Here is a 25,122-nt window from a genome sequence, read left to right on the forward strand (position 1 = left end):
TTTTCACTTCTCCTAATTTCGCAGAATGTATCCCTTTTCATGTGTTTGCTTATAAGTTTGAAAATGCAGAAAGTGCACATTTATTCATGTCTGTCTTTTGGTTTTCTGGATCCTGTTTTGCCATCAAGACCTATTTAATTTATTTTTTTTAGACCTCAGCTCAAATCAAGTTTGGTGTTTTCCACATTCGTCAGGGTCGCTGCAGACAGAGCAAAAAAATTAATATAACAGTAGAGCTGCTAAGGGTTACACGTCTTGACACATCTGCAAATCTTGCAAAACACGCTTCTTTCGCTTTCCCTTTTGACTGCACCTCCCTGCTTCTTGTGACTGGTGTTTTGCTGGTAGTCTATCAGCCTGACTTGAAAACTTATCCGAGCGTGCGCTTGTGTCCAGGTGAAGCTCAACAGGCACATCACTCCAGACCACCTTCTGCAGGTCTGCTCCATAGTTTGTCCACTGCTGGAGAGGGAGGTCCCTGCCAGCGTTCCTGGACTTACCAGCCTTCTGGGGGCCGGCAGGCAGAATCTCCTCCGCACCGCCAAGAGTGAGTGGACGGACAGTGCGTGTGCACACAGGCTACTTTAATGCACCCACGTGCAAACACACCCACCCACTTGCTGCATGTATGTGTAGACTGACATACCTTGCGTAAATACATTCATTCATGTCTTTTTTCGCAAATATAGAGTGAGTGCAGGCGTACAGATAAGTGCATTTAGAACTGCGTTTTATGATATTTACGCGTCTGCGCTGCGTTTGACTTCTTCCAGGCTGCAAGCATGTTGTGTGGAAGGGCTCAGCGTTGGCTGCGCTGCACTGTGGACGACCACCGGAGCCGCCGATTATATACGGGAGCCCACCGAACATTGGTAAAAGAATAACATTCAGTCTTTGCTTAACAATGATGTTATTATTGATTTATTTCTGCACTCACCGCTGCAGACCAACATATTTCAGTATATCAGGGCTTTAATTGATGTGTATGATGACATCCTTCCTTCCTTGTGTCGCCTCGGCCCACGTCCAGTCGAGACAAGCTACGGCCGCCGGCTGAACGGCTCCTACCGCCTGCGCCAGCTGGTGCCCACGGCCGTGTACCAGCACATGAAGATGCACAAGAGGATCCTGGGACACCTGTCGTCTGTGTACTGCGTGACCTTCGACAGGACGGGCCGACGCATCTTCACGGTAAAGGCTGCGGTCTGTGTGTATGCGTGTGTTTGTGTTAACCTCATCTCCCAGCTTGTGATGGATCTCTGTGCGTAGCGGAGCCTGATTCCAGTGATCCGGTAGTCTGTTTAGAGTCATCTCTTGTGTGTTTGATTGTTACAAGGTGTCTTTAGCTTATGAGCCATCTGCATGTGTTCGGGTAGGAGGTAATTACTGTTTACCTTACTGTAGTGGGATTCTTGTGTTCAGTGATGTACACGGTGATTCACAGCTATAACCTGTAGGCGAGACAATTCACGCAACTTAGCGGTAAAAGTCGTGTTTTAAAGAAGGGGAACAAGGGATTGTTGTTGTTTTACACTCAAAAGAAGGAAGTTGACCATTGCCCTCTGGATGCCCATGTGCTGTGTTAGTCCTCGCAGTCATCGGTAGAGTTACAGCATCTGGTAATGTGTTGAATATTAAGTGAACAATGAGACAGTGTTGATTTAATGTTGCCGTCCTTCTGCTCGGATCCTCGAGTCAAACACCGCCTGCTGCTATACACCATTTTCAGCTTTCACTTCTTAAATCTCTAAAAATGGCTGGCTGCTGAGAGGGAGGGGGGTCAGATTGAGTCCCTCTGTCTCTCTTTTCCTGTTATCTCTCTCTCTCTCTCTCTCTCTCTCTCTCTCTCTCTCTCTCTCTCTCTCTCTCTTTCTTTTTTTTTTCCCCGCTCCCCCGTCCTCATCCTGCGCTGCCCCTCCTTTGTTCCTTTCTCTCCATCCCACCCTCCCTGCTCTCTTCTCCCCCTCTTCTCGCTATTTCTCATCATAACTGGAGAAAATGTTTCCTCTGAGGCGCTGGCTAAGTGCCAGAATTAAAATTCATTCTTGGTCTCCCTCACTTTCTCCTTCTCCCTGTTTTTTTTTCGCTCGTTTTTTTCTCCCTCTCTGTGTCTCCTTTCATCACAAGATCATTTTTATTTTTATATTTTCTTATTTTTGGATCTCGAGTCCTTTTTACTTGCTGCAGTTGCGGGCAGATTGATTGATCGCGCCGTGCAGCCTTGTGCGTTCACCGTGATCGCGGCGCTCAGCGAGCACATACATGTATGTTTGGTTTAACAATTGATTGACAGTATTGATTTGTATAATATAGCTTTAGAAATGGCAAGGAGCTCATTATCATGACCATTGGAGAGGACAAATGAAGACTAGTTGGTATGGATTATTTGTCCATGTGACAGTACTTGACATCTATAGTAGGAAAGAAACTTTATGTTAAGTGTTTCCAAACCTGGAGCCCGTCATCAGCGGCACTGGCTGATCACTCGCTTCAGTTTTACGTCTATGTTTTCGCAGTCATAATTTGTCCTTGAGCTTTTTTTAATCGTGGAACGCTTTCTGTTTTTGATCAGGCCGCACAAAAAAACAGCTTCAGTCAGACTCTGTTCTATTATCAATGGAGCGATTACAATTTATTCAAAGGAGGAAGATGGGTCTCACACAAATCTAAATCATTCGAAATACTTTGCAGATAAAAATGATGTCATTCTACTCAGATATGATCATCAGTACTGTCTCAGAAACCATTATGTGACTATATTATAATTTACCAAACACCCTTGAGTCTCTAGTCAGTGTTTTTCTCAAAAACATATCTGATCATGTCACTGTGTGTTTTTGCATCTAGATGATGGTTACCTGTCGACTTTAAGAAACATTCTGATATCTTAATCAAGGCACAGATGGATCTGGCACCACGGTGAATCACAAACATTTTAACCCCCCAACAAGCTGGATCACTGCCAGAGATTCTCCGTTTGGTCCCTGATGGCGGTTTTTATGTCTTGATTGAGGTCTTTTCAGACTGGAGGATGTTTAAAGAGCTGCTTCCAGGCTGGCAATTTCTTGAAAAGCTTTGCTGATTAGGTTATTATTTAATAATGTCCCCTTTTATGATGCTTTTTCTTTTTGTTCCCTTCTTTGCAGTTATTGTCATATGTCACTGAGGACGCATCCTCTCTAAAATTGCTGTTTTGCTATAAACTCCTTTATCAAAATGAGACATCTTCCGGTGTCTTTGGGAAGCCTCAGCCAGTGCACTTGTGTTCATCTACAGTCTGAGATTGCTCTATTTCCTTCAGCGCAGTTCTGTTGGTTTCAGATGGAGTGGAGAGTACACAGAGTGCAGACCAACCTATTTCACAGTGGTGGGGAAAATCTTGGTTGTGACTTGTCTGGATAGTTAACCCATTGGTTTGTTTCTCCTGTTTTTAAATGTTTACCTCATTGTTGTGAAAAATTAAATGAAGGTCACAGCTAAAAGATTACATTTAACGATCATTTAAGTGTGCAGACATGCAGAGTTTATGCAGTAGATAATGCTGCAAAGTAAAAGAAGGAAAACTAATCAGTACTTAATATTGTATTTTTTTTTCTTTTAATTAGAAAGATAATGCATCCAAAGATGCGTAAGGGATGCTATCATAACTTCCCTCTCCACAAGCGACACAGAGCTGCTGAAGATTGTCTCTGAAATGTGCCACAGTGATGACCATGTTTGTGTTGGTTGATGTGAGTTGTGGGAGGCGCAGCTCCAAAACGTAAAGTGTAGAAAGTGACAGTTTGTCGACTTCAACTTTATGGCACAAGTTCAAATGTGATCAGAAAAGGATTTGTCTCTTGTTTGTTGGTACTACTGTACATACACTCACTAGGCATTTCATTAGGTACACTAGTCTGCGGGGTTTCCCATACAATGTTAATACAATGGCGGTCTCATAACGAATTGGAAATATTTTCGCACGTCTCAAACAACGTTGTGCTCGTGTTGTGTTTTTCCTATTGCTCCTGAAATCATTACTCCTCATTTATACAGTCTGTGCTATTTTAAATAATTACAAGAGAGTTTTATCAAAACCCAGAGGAAGCGACTTCAGACGTAACATGCTCAACTTTCTAGCTATCCAAGTTAGAGTGAAAGTCAACTGTTTACTATAAACTGGTTTCATTCACTGATTTAATCTTACGTAAATCTGTCCATAGATTGCCACGTCTCAACGGCATTGTGTTTCGTTTTCCTGTTGTCAACCGCACAGGCTGCTGCTGTTTGTCGCTAAATGTAATATCTGTTACATATATCTGTTATGGTAATTTAAAGACAGACTGATACTTTAGAAACGCATTATCTCATTCTATGTGCAGACATTTCTTATACTGTAGTTTTTCATAGTTGGGATAACATCACAGTAGATAGTAGGGGCTTTTATCAAGACTGTAGAATTAACAATAAAGGTTAAGGTTGTACATTGTGCAACAAAACGGCATGGTCGCCACTGTGGGCCAACCTGACCCGGCGCCTAGCCCCCATGTTTTTTGATGGGAAGAAACCCACGCAAACACTGGGAGAACATGCAAAGTCCACATACAAAGGCCCCGTCCCTCTCTGCCCCACTTTAGAACAGCCAAGAAGGAGGATTTAATGCAGGACTGTTATATTAGAATGTATTAGTTTTCAGTGGTGTGCCTACTGAACTGAACATGTGAGTGGAGGCTTTCAATGTGAGGTCCCAGAGTGTCCACTGGACGGGATCTCTGTATTGTGTCTATAAGTTAACTCTGAACATTCCCGGTGCAAATAAGTTGCTAATAATCAACTTAGTAAGATGCTTGTAAATGTACGATCGGTCTTTAAATGTTCATTGTCAACTTTTGCCACAATGCAACTTAATCATTAACCTATTTCCACATTGGAAGACTTTCATTTCCTCTTGTGTTTGTCTTCCCAGCCTGCCAATCTGCTGACAGTCTAGAGCTGCACTGTGCCCAGATATATTTTAAAACTACTTTTGAACTTGACACGTTCAATTTTTCTTACCAGAAAAGTAGCCCAGAAGCAGACACGCTGCTTCCCGGACTATCTCAAATGCCAGTTTTCACTCATGCTTTCTTTCTTTCCCGCTAACCTTCCCAGGGCTCGGATGATTGTCTCGTGAAAATCTGGGGGACAGACGACGGGCGTCTGCTGGCGACCCTGCGCGGCCACGCTGCTGAGATTTCCGACATGGCCGTCAGCTACGAAAACACCATGATCGCAGCGGGGTCCTGTGACAAGACCATCAGAGTGTGGTGCTTACAGACCTGCGCCCCTCTGGCTGTCCTGGAGGGACACGCAGCCTCCATCACTTCACTACAGGTATGAGGACTGTAGGAGGGATGAAAGGCACTCACATTATTTTGAATTTTCGCCACCGTGCTGCGCATGTAGGACAGTTTAAAATATGGGCTTAAACTAAAATTGTTTTGTCTTGCATGTTGTTTTTGTGTATCATGTATTTGTCAGTGTATTGGGAAAAATATATTGAAACTTGGCTTGCTTGTCTGACATGCAGTCAACATGCCATCCAGATCAACAGAGTGGATCATTTATAGGTTATAAATAATATTAGTAGGCTAATAAGATGTATTTGTAAGATGTACGTCTTGACTTATCAGGCAGTACTGTTAGTTAGGTCTGTATATGTTTGAACGGTGACACATTTAGTTGTTATTTTAGTTTAGGAAAGCATATTCAAGTTATATTTTAAGAGTGAATGCATTATTCACACAGGTGTCTTAAGAAACAGCTTCGGAGTCAAATTCATTTGAGCCCCTGAAATAGGGGGCCGTTTAAAGAATGGTTGCAGTTGCTACAACTTTCCTCTAATTTGGATGTCGAATTAAAGCAAAGAGTCTGCACTTGAAGCCAAAACCTATTGTATAACTGTAACTTGAATATTTTTTTGGTAATTGCTTCAATGTTTAAATACACCGATCAGGCAGAACATTATGATAATATTGTGTAGGTCTCCCTTGTGCCTCCAAAGCAGTTGTGACTCATCAGAGAATGGACATGGGTCTCCTGAGGGTGTCCTGTGGTGTCTGGCAACAGAATGTTGTTAGTGGGGGCCTTTGGGTCCTATGGGTTGAGGGGAGGGGCCTCTGTGGATCATCCCACAGATACTTGATCAGTTTGGGATCTAGTGAATTTGGAGGCCAGGTCAACACCTTGTGCTGTTCTTCATGTTTGTTTATTTTTCAGTTGTTCCTAAAGCATTTTTGTGTACGTGCCTGTGTCAGGCTGCATCCTGCTGGGGATGAAAGAGTGTCATTGCTATGGGGTGGGGGTGCCTGGTCTGGTCTACCTTTGTACACCGATCAGCCATAACATTATGACGGTGATGACAGGTGAAATGAAAAGTACTGATTGAGATAAAATAAGATAATCCTTTATTTATCCCACAGTGTTGAAACTTACAATTGTCTGGTTATCATATCATGACGTCTGTCAGTGTATGGGATATATTAGGCAGCAAGTGAATATTTTTTTCTTTGATTTTGGCCTGATTTGTGATCGCTCAACGACTGTGTCAGAGGAAGGCTCATTGATGCATGTGGTCCAATCCAACAGCTACTGTTGCTGAAATCGCTGAAACAGTTAATGCTGGTTCTGATATAAAGGAACACAGAGTGCATCACAGTGTGCTTTGTAGGGAGACCTACACAATATAACGTTACAGCTGGTCGCTATGTATTACTATGGCTGTTTAATAAGCTTGCATTCATTGTCCTTTATTTTTTTGCTGAACTTAAGTTGCCCTTTCTACAGTATATTTAGCAGTAACCTCTAATTGGTTGCGTTTGCAGTTTTCTCCTCTCTGTTGCGGCTCCAAGCGCTACCTGTCCTCCACCGGAGCCGACGGCACCATCTGCTTCTGGCAGTGGGATGCACGCACGCTCAAGTTTGGGTGAGAACCACGAACACACATGCAGCATGTACACGGTCTCACCTGCACATGTGCTCTTCACACTTTTTGCATCAAGCATTTTGCCAACATGTCCTTGTTATTTTGTGTTTGTTTCTTAGTTAATTGCTGTGTGTTGACAGTATGGATTTACAGCCTTAGCACTTCCAGGAGCTTGTTTAAGACTGTGTTGATAATAATTAGACATGGATTTGGTATTGAATGTTTGCCACATTATTTCATGGCTGCTATTTAATCTGTGCCATGCCTGTCCACCTTTAAAATCTTTTTTTTTTTTTTTTTATTTAAACATGCAGATCAGTCTGTTTTATAAATGTTGTCTGTGCATTGTGTGTGTGTCCAGTCAGAGGCCGAGCAAATTCACAGAGCGCTCCAGACCTGGTGTCCAGATGATCTGCTCCTCCTTCAGTGCAGGTGAACATAGCTCCTTTGGTTTTCGTGCATGCTTCGCGCCCACGGGAGAGGAAACAGCAACAGAACAGAAAAAAATAAATAAATTATGCACAATTAGCCGAGATTAACTGAAGAGCTAGCACAGCAGACAGCCATCCTCAAGTATACCAGCTGATTTTCAGTTAATGAGGAATAAGTGCGCTTCAGTTTTTCAAGGCATTTTTCTGATTTGAGATGTTATTGACCTTGAACATCTTCACAAATGTCTTCAAAGTTGGAAGAGTTTAGAATAGAGAAGAGAAGCAGTAATACAAAATGAGTGCTCAAATGATTTTTAAAAGAATTAAAAAAAAAAAAATGAATGACATCTTTTAAAGAATAGTAAATGATCGGGTGCTGTAGTGTTTTAATCGTTTACGTTTGTGCAGGTGGTATGTTCCTCGCCACAGGAAGCACGGATCACATCATCAGGGTGTACTACTTTGGGTCGGGCCAACCAGAGAAGATTTCTGAGCTTGAGTCCCATACAGTGAGTCACCATGAAGCCCTTTTTACAAAAAGTGTGTGTTATAGTCAATACAATACGATTCTCAAAATTATAGAAACTATTTCCATGAGTTATAAGTTAATGAAGCTTGATACTTGGTTTACTTCATCTACATTAATCTGGAGGATTCTTGAACGAAGTAATTTGAAACGAATCATTGTCCACTTACTTGTCTTTTCTTTCCCTGAAGCTTTCAGCCGTATCTTATGATCTTGTTCAGGTGCATTTAAAGGGGAATTAACATCAGTTTGGGGACTGTTGCTCTTGTCACAGAGAGAGTTGTTTTCCTTGACAAGCACAAATGTAATAGAGAATTTTAAACATAATTTTATTGGTAACACACAATAAAACCGTGGATTTTGCAGAGAGACTTAGCAAGCTGGTGCTTGTTGACATGTCTCCCTTTTTTTCTCACCCAGGACAAAGTTGACAGCATCCAATTTTCACATTGCAGTGACAGGTAAGTTGGCAATTTGTGTTGATATATATATATATGTGTGTGTGCGTGTCTGAGCTACATAGTAGCTGGTGTAGTTCATTTTTGTATGTGCACCACTGTTCGTTTTTATGGAACCTCGGGGTGCTGTAATGTGACTTGATGGTGTCAGCAGAAACACCACCTTTACTTACCGTCTAATACAGTCTGTAATACACATTCTCTCTCACGCAGACACACACACTTATGCCTGCACATGTTGTGCACTCTGAGTGTTAAGCTGCGTGTGCCTAGATGGAGTTAGCAGAAAAACAAGCTCAGCTGTAATTCCCCTGGGTTGCTGTAATCTAAGCAGAGAGGAAGGAAGACTGTCTTTGCAAGGAGAAAGGGTGGTGGAGCTGGAAATCGAGGCGTACATAAAATTAGTGCATGTTGATGTGAGGAGATGGTGGGAACCATCGCGCTGCAGAAAGATGAACTAGAGCTCACTTGTACAAATCTTTGTTCACAAATCTGCGTGGTGTGTGTTGTAGGTTTGTGAGCGGCAGCAGGGACGGCACCGCTCGAATCTGGCAGCTGCAGCCTCAGGGCTGGAGGAGCATTCTGCTGGACATGCAGACCAAATTACCAGGGTACGTGTGTATATGTGTGTGTCTACGGTTGTCAAAAGTCTGGCCTTTCCATCAGAGCTGTTGTGCTTAGAGCTCAGACCTGTGAGCTGGTATGATCCTGGATGATAAGATGTCAGTTTAAATTAAAAAAAAAAAATCTCTCATTTGTTCAAACATATAATATGTGATGAACCCCTGCTGAAAATAATTCAGTTTTGCGAAACAAAAAAAAATTTCTTCAAACCTTTATTTAGAGTAGTATGACCTGCTGCATGGTGTGCAGCACATAAATAATTTACCTAAAGCAAAGAGAGCATTTTCACACTTGTGGCATAAAATGTGACATACTCATTGATTTTCTGTCTAAGAGAAAGTATAGCATCACATATAGAGCGGATAGAAAGAACACTGACAGGTCTTTATTGCCTCCATGAACACAAACAAACTGTATGCAGCAAAAGAAAAACACCCTATTATTGGTTTCTTCGAGCATTCAAGCTCAGACATTTTAAGTTACTTGAGAGTGTTACTGTCTCTTGTTAGGCCACTGACTGCCCTGGAAAGTACAAAAAGCAAGGTGAAGGAGTTGCACAAAAAGATGTTTGAGTTGCTGCTTTTCACAGTTTACATATGTAAACAGTAACAGCTGTGGCTGTGAATAATTATCTGGAGCAGAAGGAAGATTAGGTTTAACTGTCAAACTGGTCTAGCTCCTCATTAATGGTGTTAAATGTATAATAGAATAAATGTATTAGCAAGAATGGACAGGTGAACCAGTGACTACTGTTGTAGTCATAAGACTTGATAAGATTAGAAAAAAAGAGGTAATTTTTTAATTGTTTTTGTCATTTTAATCATTTTATAATAAGCCAAATCAAATGTGTATTTGAGGTATATACGAAAAATTTTGAGTATCGCAGTATGTCACAATACATTGAACCATGAGCCCTGTATCATGATACATACCACATGCTCATATAAAGATCTACTTTATATGTAAAGTAAATCAAAAGGACTGCATCTAGTCTAAGTGACAGTATCTTCCCCCACAGGAAGTACAACCCTCCTCCGCTGGAAGACAAGGTGACCAAACTGAAGGTTACCATGGTAGCATGGGATCGCCATGACGGCACGGTGATCACAGCAGCCAACAATCTGACGCTGAAGGTGTGGAACTCGACTACCGGGAATCTGGTCCATGTCCTGATGGTAAGTAGTGACTAAACGCTGAGAAATACACAGATATATTTTTAAAAACATATCTTCTAAAAACAAGCTTTTTTACATTTTACATTATTGGCACATTAACAGCTTGTATTTCATTTGCTTGTGCTTTACCTTTTAACATCTCAGATGATTGTTGATTGGTCCACCAATTTCCCCCAGGCTGGAATACATGTGTCAGATTGATGGCCTGTTCATTTCGTACAGACATTCATGGTCCCCAGAGGACGTAGCTTTTCGTTTACCGCCACCATTAAACAAAATTCCAGTTTGCGTCTGAACCTGTGAAACTACAGCCTTGGCTGTATTGTGTGTCTGTTGCTAGCTGGCAAATGTTTGGAGGGAAAACCTTGCACCTGATTAACTCTGTCATGTTACCATTGTTAGTGTGAGCATCTAAGCTTGCTCTTGTTCACTTCCTCAGATTTAATTTATGGATGCATTGGAAATCTAGCCGCTAGTTTACACAGTCTGCACCCCAAAGATGTCTCAATACGAATCTAGATGTCGATGTTGTTTGTTGACAGGGTCACGAGGATGAGGTGTTCGTCCTGGAGCCGCATCCCTTCGATCCGAGGATCCTTTTCTCAGCGGGGCATGACGGGAATTGCATTGTGTGGGATCTGGCCAGAGGAGTCAAGATCCGCTCCTATTTCAACATGGTGAGGCCCCTGTCCATCGTAAACCTCCTCACCTCTCTTTGTGTCCGTACCTTTGAAGCATTGCGTTCTCTTTTCTTGTCATTTACACTGAAGCCATTAGTCCCTCTCTTATGTGAAGAGGTTTGTGGTTTTTCATTGGGAATATTTCTTGAGTATTTGCTGCTTTCCCAGAACACATTCCTTTCCTGTTGATCTCCCACTGTCCCTCTTTGTCTGGCATTCTTTCCCTTTCACCCACTACTTTTCTTCTCCTCCCTTTTTGCTTTCACTTTCTCCGATTGCTTTCTTTTCACCTCCATTCCTGTATTTTCTGCTGTTCAGTGTATTTAGTATAGTTTAGCAGAGTAAAGTGTCACTCTACGTGTTCCTTTGTATGATAATCATTGTTGTATTTCCTGCTTTTGTTGCTGTGGTAACGAAGGATGGCATTAATCATAGTCTCGGAACATGTGAGTCACTAAGTGAGGTGGTCATTTGGCCGAATCAGTGAATGGTAATGTTTAACCACACAAAGTGTTTGTACGTTTGGAAAGGCCCAAGTATCAGTTTGAAACTTACTGTGAGGCTTCTGCTCATTAGCAGCCTCTGTTGACACAAGATGTGACAATTAGCGCATAATAGAGTGATAAAATGTAGATTAAGATTAGCATAACTAGACAGCAGTGTAGTAATTGTATCTGAACAGCATGATCCATATTGAGCTGGCTAATATTAGTGCACCATGCCCAGCAGAGTAATTTATTTCTTGTCCCTGTGGCTAGGCTTTTCTAAACCACCTGACTATGAGCCATGTTAGCTAACAATAGTCCACAGAAGCTACTGGACACAACAGATAGGGCTAAACTGATTACAGGAAAACGTCTAGGACATACTGTGATTTGATCTGTAAGAGAATTTTTGAAGTGAAGCGTGAGTTCAAAATTCTGAAAAACTACTGTAGTTTAAACACGCGATGGAGCGTTGGCACATAAAATACGATCAATCAGTATCATCTGCTCTACATTTCAAATCAAGGATGACAGATTAAAATATCTGAAATATGTTCACCATTTATTTCACACTCTGAAGTTAGATCAAAAAAAAAAAAGGGTAATGACTAAATTGCTAGCTTTGTGTTTTGCTAATGGCGTTGATAAATTTTTCAGCCTGAGCATCTGAGCAAAAACGACTATAGCGGCAAAACTTGTGAGAGTATAGATCTGAGTAAGGAGGAATTTATTAACTATTAATTCTAGTTTTTGTTTACACATTTCAAAAGTTGCTTTTATTGAACCAGGTGTGCTGGTTGCAGTCTGGTTACAAATGACACCAACAGACCCAAGATGGCGGCGTCCATTTTTATATACAGCCTATCCTCATGACATAGTTTTCTTACTACATCGTGTAACCAGCGGTATACAGTTAATGTATGCAACAAGGTCTGGTTAAGCTCTTGCTTTGCTAAACATGCTGCAAACACTTTTAGCCCTTCATCAACATGAATTCATGCTCTGTTAAAAAGACAACCGTATTAAATAGTCTGACAGAGGAGATTGTACTATATCCTTTTGTGACACAACATTTGAAGAGTTTGTAATGTTACTACTACTTCCGTTGTCATCCAGCTGTGTAAAAACACCTGCCTTTCCTGCTTATTCCAGCATTGAAGATGCCTGGAATTGAGCGTCAGGGTCTTAATAATTATACCCTCAAGGGGAAATTCCTTCTCTGCATTTAACCCATCCATTCATACAAATGCTTAGAGTAGCGAGCACACTCGGAGCACTGGGCAGCCATGCGTCCCTTTTCACGGGGTGCGTTTTGGGGGGGGATCATGTGCTTGCTCAAGGTATCTCAGCCGTGAGTGCTTTTTGAGTTTAGTGTTTTGGCAGACGCAGATGTTTTTTTTTTTTTTTTTATGAATAAGGCACAAAGAGTCTAAAACTGTAAAGAAATTGTTCATCTTGTGCTTGAGTGGAGCTATTGTGAGAGTGAAGGAGTACCCACAGATCTAACCAAAAGGAGCAGCTGGCAGACAGTGAGACCTGTTAGGATTTTGTCTCTGTCTCAACTTTCTGTTGATAAAGTTTCAGTTCCTGCAGGTGGCACTCCGTTGGGCAGTGGTCGCTGCCATTTTTCATAAACCGGCTGTTGGTGCGCTGTAAATGATTTTGTGATTCTTGTAGGTTAGTCCTTGTACGTGCTACTCCCAGGCTTGTGGACGAGACGGTTAGAGATGCATTCCATTCAGCAGCTGCAGTTCAGTGGAATTTCCCCTGGCAGAGGACTGTTATGATTTACAGTGTGCACCTATATCCTTGTCTTTCTCCTGATAGATTGAGGGTCAAGGACATGGAGCGCTGTTTGACTGCAAATGTAGTCCTGATGGGCAGCACTTCGCAGCCACCGATTCCCACGGACACCTGCTCATCTTTGGCTTTGGTTCTAGCAGCAAGTACGACAAGGTAAAACAACAGGCTGATCCTTAATAGTCATGCACGTACCCAACAGCTAATTGAATGTTATGAGGAATAACATATGCCCTCTCAACTTTAAACCTGCCTCAGATAGCAGACCAGATGTTCTTCCATACTGACTACCGGCCACTGATCCGGGATGCCAACAATTACGTGCTGGACGAGCAGACTCAGCAGGCGCCGCACCTGATGCCCCCTCCCTTCCTGGTGGACGTGGACGGGAACCCCCACCCCCCCAGATACCAGCGGCTGGTGCCTGGCAGGGAGGGCTGCAGGGATGAGCAGTTGATTCCTCAGATGGGGGTCACTTCCTCAGGTACAGAGGCTAATATCAGACCTTCAAGTTTGTCGTCTTCTTGGCCTGAGGGCACAAGCTCAGTTGTAGTTCCACTCCACTCTTGTCTGCTTGCGCCCCTCACATCAGATCACTGCCTGGAGGTGATGCTGTCGTCTTCTGTCTCATCACAGCCCATCTGCCAGCTAATCAAAGACACTTTTGTCAAGCTGATCATTCTGCTCTCATAGCCTGATAATACTATATCTGTCCTCAGATGTGCTTAATGTGAGGCTTTCATTGAAACTACACTAGCATTGGCAATTAAAATAAATTAATAAGGCCGTTGTAAAATCTTGGCAGGGATATAAACAGAAACAGTCAGTAGTTAATGAAATGGGTTTGTAGAGCACAGCGAAGAAAGGTGAAGGAGTCCAGAGGGGGAAGAGGGATTTCTCGTGAGGCAGTATGACTGACTTATGGGGAGAAGTTGTTGCCTTTGTGTCTTTAATTGTATTTAATTGTGATATTTGGGTTGTACAGAAGTGTTTCCAGCCATATCACAAAACAGTGGTACCATTCTTTAGGACTGCATCACTGCTTGGGTTTAAGCTTTGTTTGATTTTCTCTTTAACTGTTTATGTCTCTGATTCATTTTTTTTTCTCCACTCCCGTGTTTGCGTCAGGCCTCAACCAAGTGGTGAGTGAGCAGGCAGTGGACGGCTCCAGTCCTCTGGATACCATGATTCAGAGGCTGCAGCAGGAACAGGACCAAAGACTGGGCACAAATGACTCCTCCACCACCAGGTCCAACAGAGGTAGGACAAAGACACGACGTTAAAGCTGTACTGCTGAAGTGTGGGCAGCTTTTTATTGTGGTTCACAAATTATTTTTAGCGTTTGTTGTCATGTTTGCTTGTGCATTATTTAAAGCAATTAAGAGCAAACGGTGCTTGTATGTGGCACAGACCACATCCTCCAAAATGATCGTACAGTTGAATGATTCCCTTGCTTATGCTGTTTCAGCATGAACTGAACATTAGAGGAGTCATGAAGGGGGGTTTAGTGTGAGACTGTTGTGTAGGAATGCACCCACCTAGACCAGACCAGACACCCCCACCCCATAACAATGACACTCCTTGATGGCAGCAGCCATCCCCAGCAGGATGCAGCCTGACACGGACACACACAAAAACACTTTAGGAACAACTAAAAAAAAAACATGAAAAACAGCACAAGATGTTGACCTGGCCTCCAGATTCCCTACATCCCAAACTGATCAAGTATCTGTGGGATGATCCACAGAGGCCCCTCCACTCAACCCATAGGACCCAAAGGCCCCCACTAACAACATTCTGTTGCCAGACACTACAGGACACCCTCAGAAGACCCATGTCCACTCTCTGATGAGTCACAACTGCTTTTGAGTCACAAGGGAGACCTACACAACATGCAACATTCATAATGTACAGTTACATTTGTACATTTGTACATTTTCTGTGTCACAGAAAATGTACAAATGTACAATGTACAAATGATTCAATAAATCATACTTGACTCAGAGAGCTGGTGGATACAGAGAACCAGTTTTCACAGAATACAGGAAGTGTCTTTGGGAGATAGGCTGTTTCCCATTAAGTGCTGAGAACAGAAGATCTAAATTATTTGTGTCCCAAGTTTCTTTGCTCACAGAATGTTAAGTGACCTCATGCTGAAGGCTTCATTTAAAAAGGAAGGAAAATACCTCTGATCAAAAACAAAACTAAAGATATATTTTTATCTGATGCCTTATGGCTTCCTTTGTTTTATATAAAATGTCTTTACCTACGTATTTGACTCCCTCCTCATTCTCTAGTCTTACTTTGTGTATATTGCCTGTGAAGAGTGGAGTCCCACTACTTTAGAGCTGACACAGTTACTGGAGATAAAATGTACTGAATGTTGTAGTTTTTGATGAATTCATTTAAAAAATAAAAACTGTGTTCTAACATTTTATAGTGTAGTGTGTGATGTGCTGATTCTGAGGTTTGCAAACTCATCGTTTATCAATATCCCTTTAATACTGCTGGCAAAGTGATTTCAGGGGAATAATAACAGTTTGAGCTTGTAAACTGTTTCCATTGTTTGTAGTTGTAAATCAACCTTTTCAAACATTTAAAATGAATCTGCAAGAAAGCTCCAATTTGTGCATGAATAGAAATCTGCAGCAGAGATAAAGGCATCGGCAACGGAAGCCTTCTGATTGGATTGTTACTGTCTAATCGGATGCAGTTTTGAGAACAGGGCCAAAATTTATAACTTCAGTGTCACACATAATGATCTTTGAGCGTCAGGTTTTACATGCAGTTTCCTGCTTAGTATCTGTACACAGATAAGGATGTGAACATCTCTTTACAAGTTCAGAACCCTTTTGACTCTAATTCGAGCTCATAAAGCACCTTGTTTATCTCTTGACCCCCTTGTTCCCCCTCAGGATCGGTGGGTTCTCCCACAGAGGTACACTCCCCGCCCAATGTTGGTCTCCGACGCAGCGGGCAGATCGAGGGGGTCCGTCAGATGCACAGCAATGCCCCTCGCAGCCAGATGGCCACCGAGGGAGACCTGGTGGCCTGGAGCCGCAGGGTGCTGGTCCCTGAGCTGGAGGACGCCTCTGTCAGGTAACTCTCATACACAGATCCATACGACACACACACACACACTGAAGGATTTCATAGTATACTAGTAGCACAGTATTTGAGGTGAAAGCTGTAACAAATATTATGATCTGTATGTGTTTATGGTGTAGGAGACAAGTGAACTGGCGTGAGGCTAAAGGAGAGGAGGAGATCAATATTTATCAGTCAGAAAGGAGGAGGCGTACAATCCACTCGCTCCCCAAGGAGAGCCGGGTAGGTCAATGAGCATTAAACACGTTGCTGGAATTTCATAATTTTTCTTCTTCTGAACTCACCATTCATTGCATCTGTAGGTTCATCCCACATCAGAGTGCGTAGTAGACGAGGGCAGGAGGAGTCTGGGTAACCACGGCTACCAAACCCGCGCTGCCATGGAGGAGACGAGCCGCCAGAGCGCTGAGGCTGCTGATGACGACGAAAGCACCTCAGAGGTAGATGCTATGCTCATACCGTGTTGATTTGAATTTACTCTGGTACTTTATGTGTGATGTTTGTGGGGACTTGAAACTTAGAGCACATACTGTCTAAAGAGGATTTGAAGTTTTATATTAATTATTTTCATTTGTTAATTTTGATTGTTTCTTCACGTCATTTTCTGCGTTATCAGGTCAGTTGTTTGTGTACTGAAAAAAAGTGTTTTGTGTGTTCAGGGAGAGGTGGAGGTACGGCAAATTAATGGACATTCCTCGGAGGAGGAGAAGGAGAAGGAAGAGGAGGAAAAGGAGCCGTGGCCGGATGACCACAGTAGTTCAAGGTAATATACATGCAGTGCATCACACAGATTTATCTTTATCACTTGTCTTCCACAGATGCAAGTTTAATATACCAGCAGCAGTTGCGCTTATATCTGATTGCATTTAATCTCAATGTCTGTGGTGTCTGGTTGTGTGCAGCGATTACTCCAGCGACTATTCTGACTGGACCGCAGACGCGGGGATCAACCTTGAACCGCCCAAAAAGAGTGTTAAAGTGAAAAAGAAAAGCAGCGGCTCTGAGGAGGATGCAGAGAAGAAGAGGGAGGGGAAGAAGGAGAGAAAGAAAGACAAAGCAGACAAAGATGGTGCACTACCAAAGAAGAAAAAGCCAAAGGAGAAGAGGAAGGTTTGTTATTTATAAAATTGTCGTCCTTGTAGTTACAGGAATACTGACTAAGTGGACTAAGTTCATCCTTCAGCCATTTGTACAATGAGGGTTTAAATAAAGGATTATTTAAAAGCAGTTAAAGAAATAGACATACTCTTTACTATTTGGCAGTCTTGAAGATCTCTTTTTCTTTTTTTTTTGCTGGCATCTGTGGCAATAATTGGTAATGGTGGACCTTTGTGACATTGGACGTTACACAAACTTTGGACTTGCGTATTTAGTATTTCAGACTAGACAATTTTGTCTGTGAAGCACAAATTCTGGCAGACAGGAGGGCGCAGTACGCTTATTACAAGCAGCGCATTTGATGGCGCCCATGAAACGCATTCTGGGATACCTGGTTCTCCCAAGTCCACACAAGTTATCGTCCTCACTAAAACGCACAGGGAACAGCACATGTGGACATTTGGACTATACGTGTTTGGATTGGAACAGTACTTGGGCAGCGACTGATGCCGTTTCACAAATCCACAAGAACGTTCACTGATAATATTTCCTTCGAGTGAACGTTAGCTTCGGCTTTTTATCTCTGGCAGAAGGGTAACTTGTGCATGGTGGGACATGCGCGGCTTCTGATTTTGAGCTGGACTGTCTCCACAGACACCCAGGTTCAGTGACTGTAAACACATGGACTTTCCTGTAATTTCATCAGTGTGTCATAAGCTCCATCCTCATTTCAACACCGAATTAGGCGACACAGAGTGACTTAACAGACATTTATTTAAATTTATTTAAATGAAAAGAGATTGCAAGTGAGAAGTAACTACTAAGTGCGTGCTCATGTGAAGATGAAACCTTTTGCTAAAGAACAAGCTATAAATGCTAAATTTCAAGTTACTGAAACAACACTATGTGTGACACTTATTCTGCTGTGTGTCATTCAGAGGACGGAGTTAGAGGAGCAAGGGCTAACACTGGAGGAGTGGCTTCCCTCGGCCTGGATCACAGACAAGGTCCCGCGGAGATGTCCCTACATACCCCAGATGGGTGACGAGGTACACGCCTGACCGTCTCTGTTTCAACAGCCTCACCACATGTGCACCACATGTCTGCTAAAACCAAAACACGGGATCATGTTTTACATAGCAACAAGGCTAAGAGGCTGCGCCACAGCTAGCGGCCCCAAGAGGCTGTCGGTGCTCATTACATAAAAGAAACCGAGGCTCATACTGACTGACATGACCATCCCCCAGGAGTTATGTCATGTGTTTAAAGTGTGTGGCAAACATGCTGTATGTTTTTTAAGTTGTGTTACAAACCCTGCGGTTAAGAGATACAAATAAAGCCACAAACTGTTGTATATTTGTGTGTTCGTGTGTGTGCACAGGTGTACTACTTCAGGCAAGGGCATGAAGCTTATGTGGAGATGGCCAAACAAAAGAAGATTTTCAGCATCAATCCTAAAAAGCAGCCCTGGCATAAGATGGAGCTACGGGTAAGAAACTGTTTGATAAAGATGGATTTCTGTTCTCTGAAGGGAGACATCACTGTCTAGATCACATGTGTCTGGAGATACGTACTGCTTCTTTATTTGTGCGCACACAACCCCCTGAGGAGAAGCCCCTTTAAAAACAATAGTAAGAATTAAAGCAGGGTTCACACAGAAGAGCTACATTTGGAGAGTTATTCATTAAGCACCTAAATGTAGAAGTCACGGTAAAAACTCCTTGTTCATCTTGACTGATATTTTAGGGGTCTAATATCTTCAGTGGCAAGAATGTTGAATTTCCATGGTAACGGCTAAAAAGGTGAGCCCGCTAGGAATGAAAAACACGACACTCTTCCGGGAAATACTGTCCATACTTCCTAGGAATTTATGCATACCTCTACCTTCAATGGTGTAATCATTTACTGTCTTTTTTTTCCACTATGTCCTTTTGATCCCTTTCCTTGTCCTAAAAATGCCTCTCCACTAGAAGAAAAATGTCTGCTCCGTACAAAGGGTCATATTTTTGTCTGAAAGAATGAAATCCTGAAAGTAAAAGCTTATGGGATTGCATTTTTACTTGGTATGCATTTCTTTTTTTTCTCCCACTAGTGGAGGCAGGAATAGCTTTCTATGCAGACCATAATACAGTGAGACAGGTTGTACTTGTGTGTGAAATGCAGCATTCTCTCTTATATCTTTTTATCTTTATATATATATATATCTTTGAACTGCCAGACATGGTAACACTAAATCATGCCTGTCTTCAGCCTCTCTTTCTTGGCTGGAAAAACTTATTCACTTCCTTACGCTTTCTCAACCTACACACACAACACCTGAAACCCACCTGACCTGGGGCTGCCTTTGTAGAGAGGAAGAAATGACACATAATGTTTTAACAGAGAGTACAGAATGGACTGTGTTTAAAATTATGGGGTTGCGAATGATATTTTTTTTTTTTAAAGAAAAGTTTTGCTCACTTGCATTATCTCTCCTCCTGTTTGTGGTGTTTAGGAGCAGGAGTTGATGAAGATAGTTGGCATTAAGTATGAGGTGGGTCTGCCCACGCTCTGCTGTCTGAAGCTTTCTTTTTTGGACCCTGACACTGGCAAACTGACCGGAGGATCCTTCTCCATGAAGTAAGCGCCAATCTCGTCACAAGAGCAAATATTAGTGCAAACGAGCACACGTTTAAAATGGTACTATATATATCCTGTGAAGTTATTTTTTTATGTTTAGGCATTTGTCAAGATGCCAGTCACACTGCTGTATATTATGATGCGCTGCTTTGTCTTGAAGTAAATTTGTATATTTTGGTCTTCTTGCAGGTACCATGACATGCCCGATGTAATCGACTTCCTGGTGTTGCGGCAGCAGTTTGACAATGCCAGAAAGAGACAGTGGACTATAGGTCAGGCCATTTTTTATCTTCATATTACTTAAAATATGTGCAGCATTTAAATCAAATATCACGTCACATAATGCACATGTTCCAGCTCAGTTGTCAAAGACTTTGTAGAAACCTTAATGGTTCTGTGGCGTCCGTATAGGTGACAGGTTTCGGTCAGTGATCGACGATGCCTGGTGGTTTGGGACCATTGAGAGCCAGGAGCCTTTCCAGCCTCAGTATCCTGACAGCTTGTTCCAGTGCTACAATGTCTGGTATGGTCCTAGATAGGATTTACTATGTTGTCAAATGGCTTGCAGGTCTAATCACATTAAAATTTATCTACTACTTTCACGTGATAAATCACCTATAATCAAACCAAAAGTTTCCATTTTCTTTTAAATGAGAACTCTTAAATATGCTAGCCCACGTGTCTCACAGTGCACAAGCACATGGGGCAGAGAGGAAGACTGACATGAGAAACAGAAACTGCTTGCGAGGAACTACGCTAACAAGATCAAAATGAATCAGATTCAGAGAACTCGCTGGTGAAGGAGAGGAAAAGGAAGTAGAGGAAAGTGTCACATTGTTTTCATGTTCAGAGGTGATGATGGCAGTCATTACAGACTTGCACGTTTTAGCTGTAGTTACAGCTCTGAATGCTAGATATGTATCCGGCCGTTGGAAACAACAAAACGGAGAGGAACATGAAAAGATTATTAGAAAGCCTCAGGTACTCAACAGACAACTAGTATAACATGATAAACACCACTGTATACAGGCTATACTTGACTCATAGGCACAAGAAGGTTACAGAATAAATATGATTATAAATGATTACTATGATTACTAATTCATGGCACTAAAGGAAGGAAAATCACCCAGAAAATGTAATTAAGAAAGCCATATGAATCATAGAAATATCAACCAAGATTAGGTTTCAAAACCAGAGAAGCTGGCAAGGGTGACAGTGTGAAAACTTGAACTGAATCAGTTCCCACTTTGTCTACGCTACAGTTGGTCTCCTCGCACCATAGTTGAGGATCATAGTGAATACTGATCAGTATTAATGATTAAACAGAAGAAGAAATTGAAAATATTTATTTGTCTGTTTGGACAAATGCAGACAAATTACTTGTTGTGATAGCACTGCTTATGGAGTCATCAGGGAGCACCATGAAAATATATATGTAAATCTGTGGAAGAATAAATGTACACAAGTAAATAGAAAAGAAGTTGAGTACACAATTAAAAGGTTGAGTTCACAAGTAAATAGAAAAGAATATAGAAGTATGAGAAATAACAAAATATAAAGTAATATAAGAATTTTATTTATTTGCTTATTTATTTGCATATATAAAGTTTTCTGAATCTGAATCCATATAGATATATTTAATTAAGTATCAGAATGCATTTTGTTTTTGGATATAAATTACTATTTATTTCTATATAATTATATATTTTTGTATTTATTTTATTCCTTTATTTCTCTTGATTTTTCTTTTCTTCCACTTATAATTACTCTTGTGTGTGTTGTTATTTGTATTCACATTTACACATATTTATTTATATTATATTAATAACTCTATGTAATTTCGTTTGTGCTTTTTTGTGTAATTTTTAAAAATATACTTATCATGTAATTTATTGTTTTTTATAGTTCCGCTTATTCTTTTACAGGTTTCTTTTTTTTTTATGGCGCTCCATGTATTCTCTTCCCACAGATTTCATTAACTACATGAACACTTTAAGACTCGAATATTTCAAGAAGCTTAACACATTCATCCAAAACGACAGTTTGAATTTGATGTTTACAATAACTTTAACTTTGTTTCTTATTGCTGAACCTTCATTGTTAGTGACGTTCCAGTTTGAAGGATTAATAAGCATCCTTTAGAGTTACACAGAGCTCGTCACTGTCACGCATTATTTTAAAAATCTTGTTAGAGAATGACATGCTTTTTAGACTGAGAGAGGAACATCAGTGTCTGCAGTCTCGCACGTCACCTACAGAAAATACAGAGCCAATATCGTGCACAAAGACTGCAATGTTGATTGACTGCATGCTGATGATTCATGTTAACCCTGTTTCCCATTCAGCTGGGATAATGGAGACACGGAGAAGATGAGTCCTTGGGATATGGAGCCTATCCCAGATGATGGTAAATATCTAAAATGCACCCACGCTACAGCACGCTAATGTTTTGGCCAGTGAGTGTATTTTAACAACGTTTCTTAACAATTTTCATTTTTGAAGTTTTGTCTCCTTCTGCTCGTTCGCTCGCTGCAGCCACCTTCCCTGAGGAGTTGGGACTGAGTGTCCCGCTGACGGAAGAGGAGCAGAAGGAGCTGCTGTACGTCCCCCTGGATGGAGAATGGGGCTGCCGTGCGCGCTCAGACGAGTGCGAACGCATCATCAAAGCCATCGACCAGCTCTGCACACTCGGTACGTCGTCATCAGCCCCCCCTGTGGAAATAACAATCCATTTATGTCAGCTAAGCAGGGACGTGGAGGCAAGCCACGAGGGCTCATTTCTCGTAAAGGAGCAGCGGCAGCGGCGGCGGTACTCTCCACAACATGAGTCACCTCTGAGCTCATCAGCATGAGCCAGCACTGTGGATCATATGTGAAAAGAAATAAGCTGAAAGTGTCGAGCTAAATATTGAGGTGCTCGCTTGAATTCCCGTCAAGTGATGTAATGTCATATTAGACACAGACTTTGAATTACTGCAATCCTCCCTGTGGAGGAATGCTGGTCTGAGGGCTCCCTCTAGTGACAGTTTATGGACTAAACACACACAAGCACCCACAGCCAGCACATCTAATCCTTCGAGAGCTCACCCTTTTACTCCTACGCTTCATGCTGCAGCTGGATTACAGTACAGGATTCATTTTTGGTGCGTTTTTAGTATGAGGTGAAAATATTTAGGATAATAGGAATTAAAGCAAATATGCTGTATGTGATTATTGATGTAATGTTGGATGTGCACGTTTTATTTGAAAGGAGACAAAGACGTCTCCGCCATCTTGACCCTTGTTAAACTCTCCACTCTCAGATGTGGCAGCACCATTTGCCTTTCCGGTGGACCTTCAAGCTTACCCCACGTACTGCACAGTAGTGGCCTACGTCACTGACCTCAGCACTATACGCCAAAGGCTGGTGAACCGCTTTTACAGGTACTTAACCCGAGGTCGCATTAGATGCAGCACGTGTATGTGAATGACGTTTTAACAATGCTGTATTTGATTTGATTTTCTTTTAAGACGGCTTTCCTCTCTGATGTGGGAGCTTCGCTACATCGAACACAACGCCCAGACGTTCAACGAGCCGGGATCATTCATCGTCACCACTGCCAAGTTTGTCTCTGACCTCATGCTGCAGTTCATTAAGTGAGTGTGTTAGATGTGGAGTATTATTAATAAGGCACAGTCATTCATGTTTCATCGTCCCGACTCATTGTCCCTTTTCCTGTTTGTGTACCAGGGACCAAAGTCTGACGGACCTCATGCCCCTCTACAAAACCATGAAGAAGGCCACCTTCTCTGACTCTGAAGATGAGGTGCATTTGCATATATATTGTTTTACATTGCATTTTAGCTAAGCATTATCCAGGACAGTATCAGTACCAAACATGATTAAAAGCAATTAGTTTCACTTTTCATTTTCTTGTTAATTCTTTCTTGAAGATGTAGTCGTTGTGCAATACATAACATTTTTAGTAGCAAACACTGTTTCCGTTTTGTAAATGTTACTTACAAAGGGCTATAAAAGTATTTACTGTCCAATTTGTGCTCTTAGGTCATCTATTTTGAGAGCTTAAATACCCCAACAACACACAAACCCTTAAGTTTGTCTGTAAATCAGCAATTTTCTGTTGTGTAGCAGTCTATGATTCATGAGTATTATTACTGTAAGTGTTTTTTCTCTTGTTTGTAGGATGATGAGGAAGAGGATGAAGATACTAATACTCCTGGAACATCCACACGAAACCATAAGGTATACGCTCAAATCTTAATAATACCACACTATTTGGATTCATCTGTGGTGTCACATAATCCAACATCTAAAGAAGAGGAGGATGCTTTCTATAACATGCTGCATTTTCTTCATTACGTATTTTTTTTATGCAGGGCCGTCGACCCATGCAGCGGCAACTGCGGACCCGACCTCCTTCCTACGACCCTCATGCGTGGAGGGGGCGCTGTAAGGAGCTGCTGGATCTCATCTTTCAGTGTGAAGACTCAGAGCCCTTCAGAGAACCCGTGGACCTTCGAGAGTACCCGGTATGCAGCGCCTCAGAGAGAGAGAGAGTTTAGCTCATTGTGAATTTCCATTGGTGTTGCAGTGATTTGCATTTTAGGTCCCGTTATGTACAGTTTGTAAATACTTGAAGTTTAGTTAAACCATGTGGTGCAAAGTGATTGTTTGGTCTGAAGAACAAGCCTCTTCAGTCAGCATCTGAAATGAAGCCCTAATGGAACAGGTGTAGAAGTAGTGAAGGAGAAAACTGTGAACAGGCTCACAGCTTTAGTGGCTTTTAGTTCTCTTGTTAACAGGAGACAGGTGGAATTCCTTTGTTGTTGGTTTAGTTTTTTTCTCCGGTCCATTTAAAGGGAAACCCCAAATCCCCCCAAATCTCTCACTTCTTCACCCCCTCCTCTACTTCTTATGCTGTTCTCATCCCTTGATACCTTTAAATGAAATATTCTTCCCTCTGCTTCTCCAAGGACTACCTGCAAATAATTGAATCACCAATGGACTTTGGCACTGTTCTCAACACTCTGACGGAAGGAAAGTACCAAACACCCATCGAGCTCTGCAAAGACGTCAGGCTAATTTTTAGTAACTCCAAAGCTTACACGCCCAGTAAGAAGTCTCGGGTGAGAGCTGCATGAACTAACTACTTTTCCATATTTCCTATTACA

At 41.8% G+C, this 25,122-nt stretch overlaps 1 protein-coding gene across 2 annotated transcripts in view; it reads left to right on the forward strand.

The window, feature by feature from the left end:
* Positions 1–25,122, forward strand: part of phip (PHIP subunit of CUL4-Ring ligase complex) — a 33,320-nt gene that overhangs the window by 3,756 nt on the left and 4,442 nt on the right. For both annotated transcript variants that reach the window (XM_084560630.1, XM_084560631.1), the window contains 32 exons: positions 397–547; positions 774–872; positions 1,031–1,191; positions 5,131–5,352; positions 6,843–6,943; positions 7,305–7,375; positions 7,783–7,883; positions 8,321–8,361; positions 8,871–8,969; positions 10,001–10,157; positions 10,700–10,834; positions 13,150–13,278; positions 13,381–13,606; positions 14,251–14,382; positions 16,038–16,221; positions 16,350–16,452; positions 16,533–16,670; positions 16,890–16,993; positions 17,133–17,340; positions 18,267–18,377; positions 18,710–18,817; positions 19,823–19,947; positions 20,137–20,219; positions 20,359–20,470; positions 22,296–22,357; positions 22,453–22,641; positions 23,253–23,373; positions 23,461–23,586; positions 23,681–23,756; positions 24,134–24,193; positions 24,328–24,480; positions 24,925–25,077. In XM_084560630.1, coding sequence (XP_084416756.1) covers positions 397–547; positions 774–872; positions 1,031–1,191; positions 5,131–5,352; positions 6,843–6,943; positions 7,305–7,375; positions 7,783–7,883; positions 8,321–8,361; positions 8,871–8,969; positions 10,001–10,157; positions 10,700–10,834; positions 13,150–13,278; positions 13,381–13,606; positions 14,251–14,382; positions 16,038–16,221; positions 16,350–16,452; positions 16,533–16,670; positions 16,890–16,993; positions 17,133–17,340; positions 18,267–18,377; positions 18,710–18,817; positions 19,823–19,947; positions 20,137–20,219; positions 20,359–20,470; positions 22,296–22,357; positions 22,453–22,641; positions 23,253–23,373; positions 23,461–23,586; positions 23,681–23,756; positions 24,134–24,193; positions 24,328–24,480; positions 24,925–25,077 — 4,041 coding nt within the window. The remainder of the gene's footprint in view (positions 1–396; positions 548–773; positions 873–1,030; positions 1,192–5,130; positions 5,353–6,842; positions 6,944–7,304; positions 7,376–7,782; positions 7,884–8,320; positions 8,362–8,870; positions 8,970–10,000; positions 10,158–10,699; positions 10,835–13,149; positions 13,279–13,380; positions 13,607–14,250; positions 14,383–16,037; positions 16,222–16,349; positions 16,453–16,532; positions 16,671–16,889; positions 16,994–17,132; positions 17,341–18,266; positions 18,378–18,709; positions 18,818–19,822; positions 19,948–20,136; positions 20,220–20,358; positions 20,471–22,295; positions 22,358–22,452; positions 22,642–23,252; positions 23,374–23,460; positions 23,587–23,680; positions 23,757–24,133; positions 24,194–24,327; positions 24,481–24,924; positions 25,078–25,122) is intronic.

This window comes from Chelon labrosus, assembly GCF_963514085.1.
Source record: "Chelon labrosus genome assembly, chromosome: 14".
NCBI classification, from domain to species: Eukaryota; Metazoa; Chordata; class Actinopteri; order Mugiliformes; family Mugilidae; genus Chelon; species Chelon labrosus.